We start from the raw sequence: 15,455 nt of genomic DNA, 5'->3' as shown, positions 1-15,455 counted from the left end.
ATGCATGGCTGCTTCAAAAGGGATCAGGCCAGTTTGATGGAGGACATATATTGCCCAATTTGTGTTATCTGCAGGAGATAACATGCAAGCTTGGCTAAACCTGCATGATTAATGCGGATTTTTTTTTTTTTTTTTTTTTTAAATAAAGTTTGTTGTACACTTTAACCACCAAGTCGTGCATGTAGGTGGTGCACATTAACCACCATCATACTAGGTCCATATCTCAAACCCTCAAAAAAACCTCATGAGCAGTTTTACCTGGTTTTTGCCTTTTAACATCAAAATATTAGTCACTTTTCCAAATGGAAGGCCAAGAGCTATAACTTCAGCCTCTGTAACATCCACTGGAAGCTTTCTGACATGAATCACTTTGGAACCTACTCCTACAGATCTGTTGTCCCCTTTAAATTTTTTGCTGTCATTTCCATTTGCTGTTAAAAGAAATATATAAAAGTTAATATAAATTTACATACACCAAGATATGGCATCATATACAGTAAGCAAAGGCAACAAGACTGCAGTCAATTCAAATTTACAAGAGAACAGCACAATGTCACATGAAGCCAAACACCCCATCGTGTTTTTTGAAGTGCGGCAGAAACCCAAGCATCAAGCCAGTTAAGGCATCCATCTGCTGACTACCACTACATGGCAATGAGCAGAGCAGGTTTTTATTCTCACATCCTTGCTTTTATTAATCTGACATGCATCAATAGTGCACTGAAGGTACAGTACAAAAACCCTAAGGCTATGTGCACACGTTGCAGATTTGTTGTTTTTCCACATTGTTTCCCCCACACGTAAATGCTTCAAAAAACACAATGGATAAGTAATGTTAATCAATGACATTCCTGAATTGTGCACACGCTGCAGAAATTTCAATTTGCAGTGTTTTATTTTCTGCAGCATGTCAATTTGTGGATCTGCAGCATTTGACTTAAATGAGAAACTGGATCTGAGCAGAAAAAGTAAATTAATGTGCATGCAAAATGTAATTGCATATGAACACATGACCTTTACACAGAGAAAACAAAACACAAAACAAATATCCTGGAATAAAAAAGTAAAAAAAAATATTGCAAAAATTGCATGAAGGTAGTAATAATAGTAATAAGGGTATTTAGTTAACATAATTTTGATCAAAATAATGTAGAAGCCATCCCGCCACGTCACGGCAACCCTTGTGGGACAGTCCTAACTCTTGTATTTAAAACCTTTCCACTTGTCAAGTGACGTAAATGTGAACAAGGACAGAGGGACTGAACCACCAGTAATAGTATAGGCCAGACAGGATGGATTTTCCAACTCAGAAACAGGGCGGTCACACCCTTATATGCACAGAATGCACAATGAAACAAATGAGAAACTGGATCTGAGCAGAAAAAGTAAATTAATGTGCATGCAAAATGTAATTGCATATGAACACATGACCTTTACACACTTTTTCTGCTCAGATCCAGTTTCTCATTTGTTTCATTGTGCATTCTGTGCATATAAGGGTGTGACCGCCCTGTTTGAGTTGGAAAATCCATCCTGTCTGGCCTATACTATTACTGGTGGTTCAGTCCCTCTGTCCTTGTTCACATTTACGTCACTTGACAAGTGGAAAGGTTTTAAATACAAGAGTTAGGACTGTCCCACAAGGGTTGCCGTGACGTGGCGGGATGGCTTCTACATTATTTTGATCAAAATTATGTTAACTAAATACCCTTATTATTACTATTATTACTACCTTCATGCAATTTTTGCAATATTTTTTTTTTACTTTTTTATTCCAGGATATTTGTTTTGTGTTTTGTTTTCTCTGTGTAAAGGTCATGTGTTCATATGCAATTACATTTTGCATGCACATTAATTTACTTTTTCTGCTCAGATCCAGTTTCTCATTTGTTTCATTGTGCATTCTGTGCATATAAGGGTGTGACCGCCCTGTTTCTGAGTTGGAAAATCCATCCTGTCTGGCCTATACTATTACTGGTGGTTCAGTCCCTCTGTCCTTGTTCACATTTACGTCACTTGACAAGTGGAAAGGTTTTAAATACAAGAGTTAGGACTGTCCCACAAGGGTTGCCGTGACGTGGCGGGATGGCTTCTACATTATTTTGATCAAAATTATGTTAACTAAATACCCTTATTATTACTATTATTACTACCTTCATGCAATTTTTGCAATATTTTTTTTTACTTTTTTATTCCAGGATATTTGTTTTGTGTTTTGTTTTCTCTGTGTAAAGGTCATGTGTTCATATGCAATTACATTTTGCATGCACATTAATTTACTTTTTCTGCTCAGATCCAGTTTCTCATTTGTTTCATTGTGCATTCTGTGCATATAAGGGTGTGACCGCCCTGTTTCTGAGTTGGAAAATCCATCCTGTCTGGCCTATACTATTACTGGTGGTTCAGTCCCTCTGTCCTTGTTCACATTTACGTCACTTGACAAGTGGAAAGGTTTTAAATACAAGAGTTAGGACTGTCCCACAAGGGTTGCCGTGACGTGGCGGGATGGCTTCTACATTATTTTGATCAAAATTATGTTAACTAAATACCCTTATTATTACTATTATTACTACCTTCATGCAATTTTTGCAATATTTTTTTTTTTACTTTTTTATTCCAGGATATTTGTTTTGTGTTTTGTTTTCTCAGCATTTGACTTAGTCTAGTTTCACACAAGCGTATGGCTGAGGTGCAGAGGGCTGCAAACTTACTCTGAAGCTCCACCTGCTCCCGTCAGCTATGCCTACCTTAGCCTGTGTACCCAATGCTATAGAAAGGGTACGCACGCTGTGGTAGGCGGAGCTGATGGGAGGAGGTGCGGCCATTGGCGGAGCTTCACAGGAAGTACGCGTCCCTCCGCAACTCAGCCATACGCTAGTGCGAAACTAGCCTAAGTCAATGGGTGCAGAAGTGTTGCAGATCCACAAATTGACATGCTGCAGAAAATAAAACGCTGCAAATAAGATTCAAATTTCTGCAGCATGTGCACAACAATTCAGGAATGTCATTGATTAACATTACTTACGTAATCCATTGAGATCACCGTGGGACACGATTAAATGGATTACAGCAGACAAGATAGTATTATGTTGGTTTATTTTATTTTTGTTGCAGGAGATCAAGGGTATGCAAGTAATTAAAATTCAATAAATAAGTCTGATTATTTCAAATAAAGGACTTTACTCTGGCTATGGTTTAATTTACCATAGAACTATAGGATTAGTAATGGATAGTTGCCATTACTAAGCTGTGGGCTTGATGTCACCTGCCAATACAAGGCAACATCAACCCCACAAACATTACCCACTTGCCACTGCTACAGGGCAAGTGGGAAGAGTGAGGCTAAATGCCAGAATTGGTGCATCTATAAGATGCGCCATTTCGCGAGTGGCTGAGAGCTGATGGTGAAGGGGGGGGTGCAAATATACATGGCCCCTTCCCAGGCTATTAATATCAGCCCACAGGTGCCTAGCCTTTGCTGGTTCGATTTTATAGGGGGGGTTCCCCCATGTCAATTTTTTTTCTGGGGTTCCCTGTAAACTAGCCAGTAAAAGCTAAGCAAACAGCTGTGAGCTGATATTAATAGCCTGGGAACCTTTATGGTTAATGGCTTCTTCCTAGAACTTTAATATCAGCCCTCAGCTTTCCCAAGGCCGTTTATGAAAATTATGCAGTAGCCCATGCAATTTTTTTTTTTACGTTTTTTTGAAAAACAGATTGAATTTCACTCAGACTTCATGTGTCTTTATTTAACTCTATGTGCTTTTTTTTAGTGAGGGTAGCTAGATGACACATGGTCATTACTATACCTTGGACTAGGTAAAAAAAAAAATAAAAATTATATATATATACATAAATATATAATACTCACTTATTGACTTATTTGTGTGTAAACATTATAAATTTGAACACTGCATGTATTATGCTCTCCAATGGAGAATGAAAAAGGTTGAACATGGAAATGGACCACTTTTTTTTTTTTAAATATTTTATTTATAGCTCTATGTAGTTTTGTAAATCCATACGAAACAGCATGAAAATCTGCATCAAAAAACACACATTTTCCACTGCATTTTCTGCCAAGAGATGCAGAAACTGCAGAAATTTCCTCACGCAAATCTGCAACGTATGCACATAGCCTAAGGACTTATGGAAGTAATGGACCCTGTGGGTCAGCGGTCTTTGCTGAACCAGTTCAATAATTTTCTACCTATTCAAGTCTTCGGTGTCTGGAGTGGGATGGGAGGACGCCCAACACACCAGGATTGTCATTGCATTACCTTGCTTTAGTATTGCAATGAGTTTTTAGAGCATTTCTGCGCATAAAACACCACGAAAACAATAAAAAAAATGCATCTTGAGCCTGAGACATGCTTGTACAAATAGAAAGTAATAGAAAGTATAAAAGCTGTAGTAGCAATTTTTTTATATAATGCAGACAGTTTACAATCTTAGATATTGCATGGTATTTTACTTACTGTACATACAGATTTTCAGCACATTTTGTGTGCTGAAAACACCACACGATATTCACCTGTCCCCATTACACAGCAGCGCTCTGTCTTCCGGGTCCTCTGACTGACATTCAGGTCAGAGGGCGCAATGATGTGTTTAGTGCACGCCCTCTGCCTGAACAGTCACTGCAGAGAGCCAGCGACGCTGAGGAGCAGCAGTCAGCGACTAGTATGTTTTTTTACTTGTAGCAGCATTATATGGAGCCCATTTTAATATTGAGCATCTTATGGGGATCATTAACCTCTTATGCAGCATTATATGGAGTGTATATTAATATGGACATCTTATGAGGCCATCTCTAACCTTGGTGCAGCATAATGTGGGGCGTATTTTAATATTGAGCTTCTTATGGGGCCCATCATGAATGGTATGGGGCATTATATGGGGCTCCTGATTCAATATGGATATTCAAACATTTAACCTACTGATGTCTCAATTAACTTTACTTTTATCGGTATCCATTTTTATTCTTGAAGTTTACCAGTAGCTGCTGCATTTTCCTCCCTAGGCTTATACTCGAGTCAGTAAGTTTTCCCAGTTTTTTGTGGCAAAATGAGGTGCCTCGGCTTATACTTGCGTATATACGGTAGTTTTCAACTAGCAATAATTGTACAATGTAACTCTAAACAAGTGTCATACAGTAGTTTTAAGTGATAAAAGTATTTGGACATCCATAATGTGAAAGAGTTGCTGTGTTAACTCCCTAAACCCATTTCATTGAAGAAAAATTGCAGCTTTAAATTCCTCTGGCATCTTTACCTGGCTTATATATTATATTTTAAAGCATTAAAAGTTACTTCAGAACAAGACCCTCTTCAAATATCAAGATTCTCCAAGTCTTCATGGTATCACATTCCTTTACTACTGTAAAGTAGTGTTTTGGCAAAGGATTCTGTCCGCACCATATTCCCTGCAGCTATTGACAGGTCATTGCAAGAGCCCTTCATAAGTGAATTGGAAATGAGTAAAATAAAGCCAGGAAGCCACACCAAAGAAGAAACTTTACCTGCAGAAGCAGAGCTGCTCATGATAAAAGGTCCGTTAGTAACACAAGAGAAAAGTTCGTCAGATCCCCGCTGGAAGAATAAAAGTAGTGCAAGTTAGCAACACAATAAAACGCTAAAGAAATTACTGTGGAGTAATGCATATTTTGAAATTTTAAACTTGCAAAAGTGAAAACTTACTATTCTATGCATTAAGTATAAAAAAAATCACAATGAATGTAAAAGTGAAACTTAAGTGTGACAGAACAATGAAGTACTAGGAATGAAGAAAAAAAACACGACATTTACTAATTCAAGTAGTCAAGTTGATGTGTGTTCACCCCCACCTTATCAGAAACTGATTGAGAATGGGCAAGAAAACTTCTACAGGTGGGCAAAGCCCTGCTGTACATATAGTGATGGCAGATTCTAGCAACATGCAATCACATAATTATCTGAACATCAAACTATAGTTGAGAATGAAGGGATGGCTTCATGGTTTAGAACTGCATCACCTTCACCAGAGATTCCCAGGCACCCGCTTTAAAGGGAACCCGTCACCAGAACTAACACTATTAACCTGCAGATATATGGGGTTAATCTACAAGCAGGCAGGCTTGACTGCGGAGAGAGACCATACCACCTTTCTGCCCTGATATACAGCATATTAGAGTACTGTATAAGGCTGGGTTCATACTGCGTTAATGCAATCCGTTAACGCTGCCATTCACTCCCATTACCGAGCGCATCACTAACGCATGCCATATTCTGTATGCGCTAGCGATGTGCCATCATTCTGTGACAGACCCTCAGACGCGGTCTGCAGCGTCCAAGGGTCTGTCACTGCTAGCGCAGATGAAGCATCTGTGCTAGCGGTATAGCATAATGCGATTGAGTTATGCTATAGCATTAACAGTCCAACACTATGCATTGAACAGACTGCATTAACGCAGTATGAACCTGGCCTAAGTGCCAAAATCCAACATGCAAGACAAGAAAAAGACCTTTTATTATACTCACCTACAGAGTGGTTGAGTCCAATAGGTATTGCTGTCATGGTCTAGTATTTCCTTCGATGCCATCCTCCATCATGTAGAGGGCTAATCCCTACATGATCCACAGTCTCCCTGGCAACACACTCCTAAACACGCATACTTTGCCCCGACAAGGGCAGAGCAAAGTACTGCAGTGCGTATGCACAGGGAAATGCGAAAGACCTGTTGCATGCACACTGCAGTACTTTTCTCTGCCCTAGTCAGAGCAGAGAAGTACACCAGTGCAGGAGCAAGATGCTGGTGAGAATGGATGATGTAGGGACAATGGATGATGACTAAGGGTCCCATCACACCAAACGATGCACCAGCGATAGGACCTGGTCAGGATCGCTGGTGCATCGCATCATGATTGCTGGAGAGCTGTCAAACAGGCAGATCTCACCAACAATCAGGACCAGCGAGGATGCTGGTATCCAAGGTAAATATCGGGTAACTAAGCGCATGCGTTGCTTAGGCCGGTTTCACATTAGCGCTTTTTCAGCGCGCGCACGGCCGGGGGTAGCTCCGCCCCCGAGCCGGCTCTCTGCCCGGCGTGCCCGCCCCGCCCGCCCCTTGCTTGTAGCGCCGCCTACTAGCGGACAGCGGCGCCTGTGATCGGCGCACCCCATCTTTAGCATAGGGTGCGCAGATCGTGCGCAGGCCGTGCGCTAGTTGCGCTTTGACCTGTGCTGCGCACTTTTGACGGTGCGCCGTGCGCGCCAAAATCAAACTTTTTGGATTTTGGCGCGCACGGCGCACCGTCAAAAGTGCGCAGCACAGGTCAAAGCGCAACTAGCGCACGGCCTGCGCACCCTATGCTAAAGATAGGGTGCGCCGATCGCAGGCGCCGCTGTCCGCTAGTAGGCGGCGCTACAAGCAAGGGGCGGGCACGCCGGGCAGAGAGCCGGCTCGGGGGCGGAGCTACCCCCGGCCGTGCGCACGCTGAAAAAGCGCTAATGTGAAACCGGCCTTAGTTACCTGCTGTGTGCCTTGGATACCAGCGAGCTCACGCTGGGAGCTGGTATCCAAGGTAAATGTTGGGTAACTAAACATGCGATGCTTAGTTACCCGAAACTTACCTTGGATACCAGCTCCCAGCGTCTGCTTACAGCGCTGGGAGCTCGCTGATCGTTCGTCTCCCCGCTGCCACACAGCGATGCGTGCTAGCCAGCGGGAGACCAACAATCAAAAAAAAAAAAAAGCTCACAATCAGCGATACCCGGCAGGGGGGTGGGGGTGTGCGGTCGCTGATGCGTCACAAAATCAGCAATCTCGCTATGTGTGACAGGGCCTTAAGGACTGAGTCACATTCTGACACGTTTCTGGCTTTTTCTTTTAATCTATTTGTGGATATATCTACAAATTTTTATGATGGTGTGAAATAAAGAACTGTTTTTGATTGAGCTGTGTGATCCGACAACTTTTTTCTTCCAGACAGTGGATGATGTAGGGACAAGTAAGCCACACGGAACAAGGAGGCAGATGACAGACCAGCAATGCCCATCGGACCCGACTGCCCAATAGGTGAGTAAAAAAGGCTTTTCTTGTCTTGAAGGTCAGGTTGGGGACAAATACAGCATATTAAAATGCTGTATATCAGGCCTGAAAAGTGGAGGCTTTAATTCATATTGGTTAAACCTGGTGACATGTTCCCTTTAAGAGCACCCACTCTCCTGATTACTAGTTAGGTTCACGTTACGAAGTGATGACATGGATACTGCAACTTCAGTCAAAATCTTATAAGTATCAGTTAACATTGCAAGGTTCCATTGTAAAATGAGTAAAGTATAATACTACTCAGTCTAGCACACTATGTATACTTCACAAGCTGCCTCATCTACTTTATGGTAAACGTCCTGCAGCCCTTGTACATGCTACTACTAAGGCTGGGTTCACATTCATTTCACTGTTCGTATCCTTACAGCAATACTCAGAACAGGCATTATGGTTCGTGTGCAGACCATGAAATAGGCTCATGTGAATGCAACCTAAAGCACACATTTTAAATGTGTAAATTGTAAATTATGTATAAGGAAAAGAGCAGCATTGCACAAGTGTACATTAGAAAATTATGTATGCACAGCTCTGAGAATGAAAGGTGGCTACTGCTACTAGAAGCTGTTCATGGCACAGCTAGATACCAACAAAACCAAAACTCATTACAACTAGCAGACTTTACATTAGTATAGTACTTGTAACTCTGTACCATCATGGAATATTTTCTTTTGATGTTTAATACTAAAAGCATACCATGGAATATATTTTGTCTCCACAGAAGGAAAAAACTTGATGCACCAGTAGAGGGTGTTTATTAAGAGGGAGATTCCATTTGGATTCAGCTTAGTTCTAGCTACATCTGGTAAAGGCTTGACTTTTTTTTTCTCAACTAAGCCACCCACTAATAATGAGGGCTGTATAAAACAGGCAAGCATTTGAAACAAATACCTTGTGAGGTCAAAACTAGTCCCAATAGGTGCTAGGTGAAAAACCTGAGGCAGTACACTTTATACTATTATTCCTGCCTGTAAATGAACACAAAAGACTATAGACTACACCTAGGAAAGAAACCTTCAATAAATGCAGGGTGGGGCAGAATTCCAAAGCTTGCTTATGACTGCAGTTAAGCAGACACTCCCAAACATTGGAGGGAGTGGAAAAGCTAGAGAATCACTCCCATAATTATAAGTGTTTGTAAAGGTGAATATTAGTGTTAATTTGCTTAAAGGGGATCTGTCACCCCATTTTAGCCCTATCAGCTGGGGCCACCACCATCAGGGGCTTATCTACAGCATTCTGGGAGATGGGAGGCGCCGGACTGGACCACAACACCAACTGCACCCAACTCCGCCCCCCATAAGTATAATCTAACCTGTTTTTCTTATCTTTCGGGTTACATCGGGGGCTTATCTACAGCATTACAGAATGCCCCTGATGGCAGTGGCTGCAGTTTATAGTGCTAAAATGAGGTGACAGATTCCCTTTAAAGGGAACCTGTTGTCATTTGAAAATGCTATTAACTTGCAGATTAGTGGCATTCTGAATCTGCAGGTTAACCCCAGTGCCAGCACTTAGACTACCACTGCCAGGATGAAATTAAATTCATTCCTACCAGTAGCATTTGGGTACCAGTAACAGGCATGGCACTGGCAAGCTTTCAGTCACTCATCTATAGCAGCAGTAACAGCACCCCAGTTCAGGCGCCCATTTTAACAGTTATGGTTGAAGGTTCGTGTACTGTTCTAGCACCCAAACTGCACTCTGGACTTAAGTTTGGGTTGAGTACCTGTACGCAAACTTTCAATGGTCCACTAACTGCAATTCAGTGTTTTTCTCTTGCAACAGATTCCATTTAAAGGGGTTCTCCAGTAAGAGGGCAGCTCTCAGCTGACCCACAGAGAATGAATAGTGTGGAGGATACAGACTCCATTCTAATGTGGATAGAAGTGTCAAATCTGCCAACTGGCACTGATCCCAACAGATCAATAAGTTATCTATTCGGTGCATACTTGTTTTTGCGAACACCCCCAAACCCTTTAGGCTACATTAACACGTAGCAGAACTCTCGCGGAAGTTACCGCAAGAATTCTGGAATTCTATTCTGCGGGAAAAATCGCATTTTAAATTCCCACGAAAAAACTAGCAATCTGGAGCATCGCTTGGAGAACTGATTGACAGGTTGGTTCACACTCGTCATAGTGTTTGACAAGTGTGACCAACTTTTTACTATTGAGGCTTCCTATGCAGCATCAGTAGTAAAAGAAAATGTAAAAAAAAAATAAAATAAAAAATATTGTTCTCACCTTCCAGCATCCCAGTAATCCTTTGCGAGAATGACCGTGAGATGTCACACTCCTGCGAGATCGCGACATTGCGGTCATTCTCGCAAAGGATTACTGGGACCGGGAGCATGGAGACCTCGTGGGAAGACTGTGCGGGATGCCGGAAGGTGAGAATAATATTTTTTATTTAATTATATTTTTTACAGGGATATGGTACTCAGAGCGTGGAGGACAGTCTCCTCCAGACCGTGGGTACCATCCGCAAATGTTCTGCTTACTTTTTGCATGGTGGGCACAGCCACACGCGGAAAGTAAGCAGAACAATGCATTACTATGTGGGTGGAATTGCCGCGATTCCGCTAAATTAATGAACATGTTTTTTTACCGCGAAGCAATTCCACCACAGAAAAATCAGCAGCATTAGCACAGCATTGCGGAATCCCATAGGATTGCATGGGATGCTTATTTCTTGCGTTTTCGCAGCAAAATTGTGTGTTTAAAACCACCGCGAAAATGCAAAAAAAAAAAAAAAACCACAACGTGTGAACTCAGCCTTAATGTGTGCGTTATTCAAGTTATCTGCTTGTTCTTGGCTATACAATTTACCAAGTGACCAGAGGTCAGTTTCTTTGATCCTTGGCACACTGACCTTTAGTCAACTCAAGATGCTGTAGGCATGAAGAATTTGAACAGTTGTGGTACATCAGAGATCCAAATCAGAGCAGATAACTTATGAATAGTGCACAAAGAGATGAAAACAAGTAGTCTGCTCAATTTTTGATCCCCGATGTACTAAATGACTCTCCAAATCCTAGTTACTTGTGCAAACTTAATTTTTTGGGACTGCAGAGACTGTCCTTATTATCAAAGCGGACCTCCAGGCAGAGTGGTAACATTTTAGTACAGGACCAAGACATCCAATTACTCATGAATAATGCACCCAATTAAGCAAGCATTAACATTACAAGTTTATGCTGCAAGTGCTTTTTAATCCCAAACCCCACCTTGTAACTATATTCTAGAAAGGTGCCAGTAATTTGTTGAGAGAGTCTAAACTTTAAGCAGCAAGTACACAAGACAGGACCACATCTGAGATTAGAAGGAAGAATATACAATTATCTACATGCAATAGGATCAGGCGGTGATTTTGGCAACATCCAGAAATCAATACTGTTTGCCCACGTTTTAAGGCATAGTAAACTAAGGGCCACATGCTGCACCCGATAACCATAGAAGACAGGCATTTCAGAGCACATTCTTGGCAGGTAACCAAGGGTGATCATTACTAATGCCATGGCAACCATCCTAGGTCATGACAACCTCACTCCAAGTAAAAAACAGCTTTGTGGTATAAAGTCAGGGCTACAATGTAAACCTACAACTGCGTTTTACAGGACATTGAACACCCCACAAGGGTCACTCATTAGCCAAGATTGGCACTGCTAAAGACCAACAAGAAACAGACTTACGGTAGTTTCTGCGCCATAACATACATTAGGACAGGAAATTGCTCTTACCTTAGTACCAACTGTAATGTCTTGAACAATGCTGTAAAAGAAGTCCATAAGTTAGGTGGGAGACATGCACTACACGGTTGTTGGGGGGGGGAAGGCACATTCTGGCAACCAGTGGGCGACCCATGGGTCAGACACCTCAAACTAAGGGCTTGTTCACATGTTGCTTTCTGCTGCAGGAAAAGATACAGACACAGACTTTTTTGGTCCGGCACCCAGAAAGAATTTGGGGTTAAATGAGTGTCTGGAGGATCCGCCAGAGGAAAAAAAAAAAACGTTACAAGCTCTGTTTTGAAATCTTTGAGGATGGTGACGGACAGCAACTTTTGGCGGATCCTCAAAAAAAACGGATGCAACGGACAGCAATCCGTCACAATCCGCCATTAATGCAAGTCAATGGGGAAAAAAAACGGATCCTCAAAAAAAAAAAAAATTGAGGATCCGTTTTTTTTCAAAACCTGGCGGATTGTGACTGATTGTAAAAAACTGAAGTGTGAAAGAGGCCTTAGTCTCGACTGTATGCCTCATTTGTGTTCTCAGGCAGACATCTTCAATCCTTTGTGCCAATGTGTTAATCCAAGCTATGGGGCATGTGGTGCCACCTTCCAACAGCATGACAGTACCCTGTGATGTCTTGTAGAAGTCCCACATTACTTCTGGGCACAAAAGCAACATGGAATCTCACAACTGCAGGACAACAGGAGACATCACAGGGCAGTGTGACATGGATGGGAGGCAACAGATATGCAAATGAAGACCCGCACACCCCATAGAACAGAAGAACACATTAACAAAGGATTTCTGCATGGGAATGCAGATGTGAGGCATACAGGCAAGACCATTTAAGTATTCTAGAACCTGTGTGCCCGTATCAATAGATGTGTCCAAGGTGGAGACAGATTCTCCTTCATTTATCTGTGAAATGCAGGGTACCTGGGCTCTTAAAGCTTCTGGTAAGAATTACTTACAGGTACATGGAGTGTGCTGCAATGCTTATTTGTATTGCTGTCCAGGCGTTTATTTTAAAACTACAAGACTTTAAAACTTGTATGAATTTTTCTGCAGCTGCCATTACCATTTGCACGACACAAACACTGCAAATACAACATCCTTGGAGGGTAGGCTATGCGACGAGTGGCCAAGTGTATCCTCTGTACTGTGGCTGCCTCCTGGGCTGTGGGGGAGTCAGGCACCTTGCTGTAGCCCAGGGCGGTGCTCCAAGCTACTAGTCCCGGTCTCCAGTCAGTGCCCAGTGGAGGCTCGGGCTGCTGCGGTGAGCAGAGGCTGGCACACTGGTGCTGCATTATTACCAACACAGCTCTGAGCAGCGAGGAGGGCACTGTGGAAGGGAATGGCACTTATTTGGGGACACCTGGCATCAGGACCATACATCCTCCAATTAGCACTGCTCCACGGATTCGAGAGTAGCTTTTTCTGCTGTGCTCCTCCACCAATGGGACGACCCCCCCCCCCTCCCCCAGTTACAGTAGGGAAAAACTTGCCTTCAGCTGGGCATACACCATGCAGCTCTGAACACTGCCATGTACTGATTGGCCAGCGTCACAAGGAAAAGCTTAATTCCATGCTAATTAGCTGCTTGGAGTGGGAGTTTGCATAGATGTTGGGGGGGGGGGGGGGGGGGTGGACCCAGGAAGAGAAGTATACTTCCAGGATCAGTGGAGGAGCACTAGTGGGGGGTGGGTAATCCGGCCTGCGGGGGTACACAGGTGAGGCCGCCGAGGCCCAGCTGCCCCCGCCTACAGGAAGCGCTTTGTCAGTCGCCAGTCAGACTGGTTCTGCGCTCAGGAGACACAAAGGCTGAGGAATGCGGGAGTTGCCCAACCTCCGGGCCGGCGGCAGGATGTGAGTAAGCAGCACTCCGGGCCCCACCCCAGCTCCGTGCCCTGCCTGGGGGGGCAGCCACCTCCAGCCCGGTGGGATACCACAGTACGAGGGGCGCCCGGCAGCAGCCGAGCCTGCTAGTGCCCGGGCAGCCTCCAGACACCCGCTGGGGGGCGCCTCCACGGCCGAGTGCAGCGCAACACGTAGGCGAAACCATGGGCCGGAAGGGTTAATCCCACGCCACATCATCGCCACACACGCCGTGTACCTCCTCCACTCACGCAAGTTTCCCAAAGTTCCAGGTAGCAGCCCAGCCACATTCCCCCTACACTGCGGAGCCTAGGTGAACGCCCCAGGTGCCACTACTCACCCTTCCATGACACACTCGAGAACCACCCGGGCTGGAGAGGAGGCGCTGTAATAAGTAAAGAACTCTCAGCGACCGCCTCATATAGAGTCTTAAAATGGCGCCCGGACTGATGACGCAGAGGCAGCCGCGTCTATTGGACGCTGGAGCTGCATGGCAAGGCGGAAGGCGGGGCTAGGAGAGCAGGCACCGCCCCCAGCGTTCCCGCCAAGCCGAGGTGCGTCACTCGGCGCTGTTACACGGGAAGTAGTCACGGAGCAGCGAGCTTGCCCGGGCGGCTGCGATGTGGTAGTTGTGCGTGCTGTTGTGGTAACAGCTAGGCTGCTTGTTTCCTTGGTAATGTACAGGTGGAGAAGGAAGGGTGCCTCAGTTTTTGTAGGACGCTGGTGGAGGAGAAAGTAAGCAGTGGCTACAAGTTGGCTTAGGCCGGATCACACATGCGAGGAGTACGGCTGAGCCTCACGTGTGACTACCCGGCAGTGCCGCCAGCACTCAGGAGCGGAGCATGCAGCACCATGTATTTCTATGCGGCCGCATCCCGAGTGCCGGGTATTAGGCTGGTTTCACATTTGCGCTTTTGTGCGCTGCTAAAGATAGGGTGTGCAGATCGCAAGTGCCCATGTGCGCTAGTAGGCGGCGATGACCTGATGGGGGGGCAGGGGGCGGGGCTTAGCAGCCGCCGTGCGCAGGCAGTTGCAGCGCAAATGTGAAACCGGCCTTAGGCTAGTTTCACACTAGCGTTTTTGAGCGCAGCGACGGCCTGCGCACGGCCGCTGCTAAGCCCTGCCCCCGCCGGTAGCTCAGCCTACCGGCGCATGACGCTGCATGCGCCCTGCGTCCCCTATCTTTATCACTGGGGGCGCAGGCCGTGCGCAGTATGCGTTTGGCGGCGCATGCGCCTTTTTGACGGTACGCTGGCGCAACCAAACTGCAGCAGATTGCGTTTGGCGCAGGTCGGCGCACCGTCAAAAAGGCGCATGCGCCGCCAAATGCATACTGCGCACGGCCTGCGCCCCCAATGATAAAGATAGGGGACGTTGGGCGCATGCAGCGTCATGCGCCAGTAGGCGGAGCTACCGGCGGAGGCAGGGGGCGGGGCTTAGCAGCGGCCGTGCGCAGGCCGTCGCTGCGCTCAAAAACGCTAGTGTGAAACTAGCCTTTCTGTTAGGGTTTGTGCGCACGTTGCCGATATGCCTGTGGAATTTTCTGCGCAGAGTCTTCCTCTCTGCAGAAAATGCAGTTGAAGATGTATGCGGATTTGATTCTTTTTTTCATCTGGATTTGTCTGCATTTTTGTAAGCTAAATAAAGATATATTATTTAACAAAAAAAAAAAAAGAATTGTGACTTAATTTCCTTGTTCATCCTCTTCGTTATCCTCCATTGAAGAACTTATCGTTACATACCATGTTCAACTATAAC

The 15,455-nt window shown here is 44.6% G+C and overlaps 1 protein-coding gene across 1 annotated transcript in view; it reads right to left on the bottom strand.

Moving 5' to 3' along the window:
* PTBP1 (polypyrimidine tract binding protein 1) overlaps nt 1–14,163 on the bottom strand; it is a 35,551-nt gene extending 21,388 nt beyond the window's left edge. The window contains exons 1-4 of the mRNA XM_073543390.1: nt 14,038–14,163; nt 11,829–11,859; nt 5,522–5,591; nt 259–431 (exon numbers count right to left, since the gene is read on the bottom strand). Coding sequence (XP_073399491.1) covers nt 259–431; nt 5,522–5,591; nt 11,829–11,859; nt 14,038–14,045 — 282 coding nt within the window. The 5' untranslated portion in view covers nt 14,046–14,163. The remainder of the gene's footprint in view (nt 1–258; nt 432–5,521; nt 5,592–11,828; nt 11,860–14,037) is intronic.
* Between the last annotated feature and the right edge of the window lie 1,292 nt (nt 14,164–15,455).

The sequence above is a fragment of the Dendrobates tinctorius genome, unplaced genomic scaffold (assembly GCF_039654945.1).
Source record: "Dendrobates tinctorius isolate UK_male_01 unplaced genomic scaffold, ASM3965494v1 ptg000132l, whole genome shotgun sequence".
Lineage (NCBI taxonomy): Eukaryota > Metazoa > Chordata > Amphibia > Anura > Dendrobatidae > Dendrobates > Dendrobates tinctorius.
Note: the sequence above shows the minus strand (reverse complement) of the source record. Positions and strands in the feature narration are given on the sequence as shown.